Source organism: Plectropomus leopardus, chromosome 5 (assembly GCF_008729295.1).
Source record: "Plectropomus leopardus isolate mb chromosome 5, YSFRI_Pleo_2.0, whole genome shotgun sequence".
Lineage (NCBI taxonomy): Eukaryota > Metazoa > Chordata > Actinopteri > Perciformes > Serranidae > Plectropomus > Plectropomus leopardus.
This window is the reverse complement of record NC_056467.1, coordinates 24,193,977-24,198,902: the sequence shown is the minus strand read 5'-3', so window position 1 is coordinate 24,198,902 and position 4,926 is coordinate 24,193,977. Positions and strand designations below refer to the sequence as shown.

The 4,926-nt window shown below is 39.1% G+C and overlaps 1 protein-coding gene across 1 annotated transcript; it reads right to left on the bottom strand.

Moving 5' to 3' along the window:
- Positions 1-2,224: 2,224 nt before the first annotated feature.
- LOC121942769 (vacuolar protein sorting-associated protein 37D-like) lies at positions 2,225-4,671 on the bottom strand. The gene is made up of 4 exons (XM_042486018.1): positions 4,570-4,671; positions 4,229-4,400; positions 4,051-4,124; positions 2,225-2,872 (listed from the first exon to the last, which is right to left on the bottom strand). The coding sequence occupies exons 1-4, from the start codon at positions 4,669-4,671 to the stop codon at positions 2,435-2,437; spliced, it is 786 nt and encodes a 261-aa protein (XP_042341952.1). The 3' UTR covers positions 2,225-2,434.
- Positions 4,672-4,926: the final 255 nt, after the last annotated feature.

Here is a 4,926-nt window from a genome sequence, read left to right as displayed (position 1 = left end):
CATTTCTTACCCCACAAAAGGGACTTTCACTCCACTGTGACAAATGGGGTGTCACTCCACACCTGCCCTACAACCGGATGCGGTTATAGATACTCTACTGTATAATCCTCTTTACATTTGACCAATCAGGAGAACAATGTGAAGATGAAACACCCCCTAACTGAGATAGGCTGTGTTTACATTGACACTATGGTTTTAATGTTACTTGTACAGTAATTTTGTTAAATATCAGATACAGTGCAAGTTTGTTGTGGCATTTTAATGATTGTCATCATTTGAAATCTAAATACTGTTTATATGAGCTTTGTATATTTATGTGCAGCAATAACCGGGTTTCCTATCAAACAATGCGGACACACAGAGGCAAACAGCACAAAACAGTCAGCTGACAGACGAGAAAATTGCCCAATTTGAGTCTTGTGGGACAAAAGAGGCTGCTGACAAAGATGTAACTGAAGTCTGTGGGGTAACAAAAGCCTCTGAGCATGCTCCACCTTGCTAATCATCTCCTGTGGCACCAGTGAGGCTTCTCCATGGTTGAATTGGTATGGTGGGCTGTGCTGGGCCATATGGCACTCTGGCTAACCCTCATGAGCATTTAGGGGAGTCAGTTTGGTCGGGACACACACAAAGACACTGACTAAATGATGAGTTTCACAAGATTGCCTTTGGCGTTTTATGAAAAGCCATGCTGGTGAATGCTGGAATGAAGAGGTGGAGCTGTGATAAGTAAGGTGTTAGTGCTCCTGTGTTGACCTTGGCAGGAGTCTCTGCACGCAGATGATCAGAGATATCGAGTGTCAGTGAGCAGTTCAAGTTCACTGAACCAACAGTGAGCAATGTGTCTAAACCGAGGCAACACAAATATGTTGTTATCGGACATGATACATTTTTCCTTTTGTGTAACAAGCTGTTGGTTAACTGGCTGAACTGGTTTTCAACCTTCAGATGTGTCTGGAACGATGACGATGCACATGCTCTACTGACTACATTTTGTCATACTTCCTACAGATAACTGGCCAAATGAACACTGATACGCACAGTGCCACAAAGTGACAGCAAATCACATATTTTGAGATATATTAAAGGTCCAGTGTGTGCGATGTAGGGGGATACATCAGTAGAGATGGAATATAATAAGTATGTGTTCTTTAATCCATAATAACCTGAAAATAAGAATTGACATATTTTTGTCATCTTAGAATGAGGCCCTTATGTAGTGAGCAGGCCCTCGTCCATAGTTAACCATGTTTCTACAGCAGTCCAGAACGGACAAACCAAACACTGGCTTTGAATAGGAACATCTGCATTTTTGCATCAGTCACCATAGTTAACAGCACCTCTGCAACACGCAGCATCATGTTAACATTAAACTGCTTTATTCAAAGTTTTTACATGTTTTAATCACCAGTCGTGTTTGTTTTGGAGAGGAAGAGACCTCTGTGGACGACTCGGATCCAGGTAAAAAAACCTCCTGAACAACGAACACTGAAGGAATTCTACCTGGGAGAAGTTTCAGCTGTTTACAATCTGCAATCCTCGATGTAAATGCAAAGTAGGCGCTGCTGTCTAACTGTTAAACATTGTCTTAACTTTGTATTATGTAATATGCCAGGTTAAAAAATAAATGATCTAAATCTACACTTACCATATCTATCCATTGTCTGTAACTAGTACTTTTGGATGCCACTGCTAATACAATACATGCATTTTAGATTTAGAAATAGGATGTTCTAGTTTACCAAGTATTTCAGACTTCTCTGTCCATAAGTATTTATTAATTTTGTCTAAAAAGAACTTTGTAAGATTTGGGGGGATTTAGAGATTGCAAATGGTGAAGATTCCAGATTGCAACCAGTTTAAACTGCTCCTGGTAAGAATTCCTTCAGTGTTCTGTGTTCAGGAGGTTTTTACTGGAGCTGAATTATCCACAGAGGTCTCCTCCTCTCCAAAACAAACAGACGAAGGGTTTAAAACACACACACACACACACACACACACACACACACAAAAGAAAACAGTTTCATGTGGGAAAAAAAGTGAAAAAAAAGTGTTTTTCTGATGCTCTGTTTGCTTTGTCCGCTCTGGGCTACTGTAGAAACATGCCGGTGCAACGTAGTAACAAAAGCCTGACGATTCCTCTTTTCAAGTGATTATATACTAAAAAAAAAAAAAACATACTTATAATATTATTTTCCATTTCTGTCAGTATATCGCCCTAAATCGTACACACTGGACCTTTAACACAAACAAACATTCAATACCCACCAAAATAAAATACTATTATATTAATATAATTAAGTTACCATTCATATCAGAAAATATTTCAACACAAATAAATACATAAGGGTGTGATGATATGGAAGCTTTACCCAGTAACTGTTTTCACTTTGGTAACTTCAATGAAATACAAAATCTGAGACTGGACTGGACTTTACTGTGGTGCTTGTTGATGCCTCCTCTGCTGCACCCTCAGGGGCTGCAGGCGGACAGGTCTCGCTGGCCATTTGGTGCCTCGTCTATGCACTCTTGGATGTAGGGACTCGTTGCAATCATGACTGTAATCAAGACAAAGCGGTAAATGCTGTAGACAGTGAGCAGTATTTACATGGACACTGCAGGGCAGCAGGACTGGAGGGTGGCAGCAGGCAGGTAGGACCACAGCGGTGGTCAGCCCACAGACTGTGGGGCAGGCGTTGTGGATCTCCTCCACTGAGAAATGCTGGGTGTCAGGGTGAATGTCAGTGAGCGCTATCTCCTGGAGCTTCTTCACCACGACCACCCTGATGTGTTGGAGTTTCCGCGAGCTGATAAAGGAATCCAGGAATTCTGCCAGCGGCGTTTTCCTCTCCAAAAACCTCTGAAACAGCATCTGTGAGGAGAAATATTCCATTTTCAAAAACACAATAAATATTACACCTCTTGTTTGCTCCTACAACAGCCTAAAATATTGGCTTTCTAGAGTGTGAACAAACAAGGCTGACATGTATTATTTGTCTGATGCTGTCTGCTGTCAACCAGCTGTTCTCCCACAGGTCTGTCATTTCTGCTTGTCCTGTTTTCGATGGTGTCTTGTCCTCCAGACCATTTCTATAAGAGAGGTGGTGGTGTGTTACTGCCTTCCCAGGGGGTGTAAGACTATATGCATCTACATGTAGTATTTGTACTGAGAATTGGCTATGATCTCACAGTCATCAAACACACTCCTCATTGTGTAAAGTTTATTTGCAGAAGGGACACGTTACCTTGCAGGGCCACTTGTGATATTTGCTGCTCATGTTTTTGATATATTACAATAAAGTAGTATTTTGTATCATTTATTAAGCACCATCACATTATTTACTCTTTGTTAAGACAAATTATTAACAGTGATTTAATATAATCTCCATTTTAACACTCCCTGGGTTTGAGTTTATTAACATATATTCATTAATAGTCAAATAGCTGCAGATTTTACATGAAACCATGTTTCAATAACGTGACAGAAAAGGCAATGAGCAACTTGGTAAACTGCAACAAATTAGTAGATTGAGAAAAAAAATATGTTTTAAGCCAGGGAAAATTTCTAGGGAGAAAAGAAAAAAAGCAATTTTTTAAAAATAATTGTCATAATTACATAGTAAAAATGATGTTAAAGGGTTAATATCATTTTTAAGCACTTTCCCCAAGTCTTGTTTGCTTTGTTTGTTTGTTTTTACTTTCTATTTATTTAGGTTTTTACTCATTTTCGGGTATTTTTTTTTTCTTGTCAATTATTGAGTAATGTTTTGTTGCTCATTGCCTTCTTCACATGTTTTTGAAAGATATCAAGCCAATTGCTCAGTTTTCATATGGTTAAGAAAAGTAGATCTCTATATATCTATATATATATATTTATACACCATGGAGCATACACTTACATTTAACCATGTACACAGTCTGATTGCTCTAGGCAGGTTTGTTACTTTTAACCCATGTGCTGCACTGTCTGTGTGTAAGATTGTTGCTGCTCCTTAAATTAAGGAAAATACATCACAGAATAAAATACAAATCAAAGTTACATGGACTAACCTCACACTCCTCCTCTGCATCATTCATCTTTTTCAGGAGGCTCCACTGAGCAGAATGAGCACTGTTTGTTTCTACTGCAAAGCATACGTAGGAAATTGAATTAAAATTTACATATTAAAAAAAAATAATAATAATAAAGAGTACATAAAAAAGGCTTGACAATATATTAAAAACTCACCAAGTTTCTCTTGTTTGACCTGGATTAAGCTTCGAAGTTTCTCCAGTTCCTTGTACTTCATTGCAAGTATCAATTTAGCATCTCTGAATTTAGGTTTTTGAGAAAGACTGACTTTTGCCAATCTTTCATTAGAAACCAGCATCTTCTCCGCAGCTCTCTTTAGCCCCTGAAACTGCAAATAATCATGGATGAATAGTTTAAGAAACGGGGATTCCAGTTTGGTTTGCAATAAGATTGAGAAGTGATAAAATCGTCTCTCTATGCAATTCGATTTTTTTTTTTTTTTTTTTTTTTTTTGCCGTTGCTGATGTTTTTTTAACGTCCCTCTGTCAGACCCTCACCTTCTCACTGCATCTGATGATGTGATTGATTTTGTCTTCATCCTCCAGCAGCTCTCGCAGCTCTCTGGTCCTCAGAGCACCAAACTGCACCGACAGAGACATAATGACTCCTCCAGCACACTGGATGCTCTTTGTCTCTTCAAAGTTTGGTACCTGTTTGTTCCTCTTGCATCCTGCTGGGGCGCTATGTGGTCTGGAAATGATGCATTCAAGGACTGACGGTAAACTCTACACCTTGACTGTGTACAGTCTACGGCACTACAGCGCACAGGCTTGAGGGCTATGATACTAGGATTTTAAGCATCTGACTGCTGGAAATATGGTCTTTTCACAAAACTAGGCTGTCTATGTTGTAGA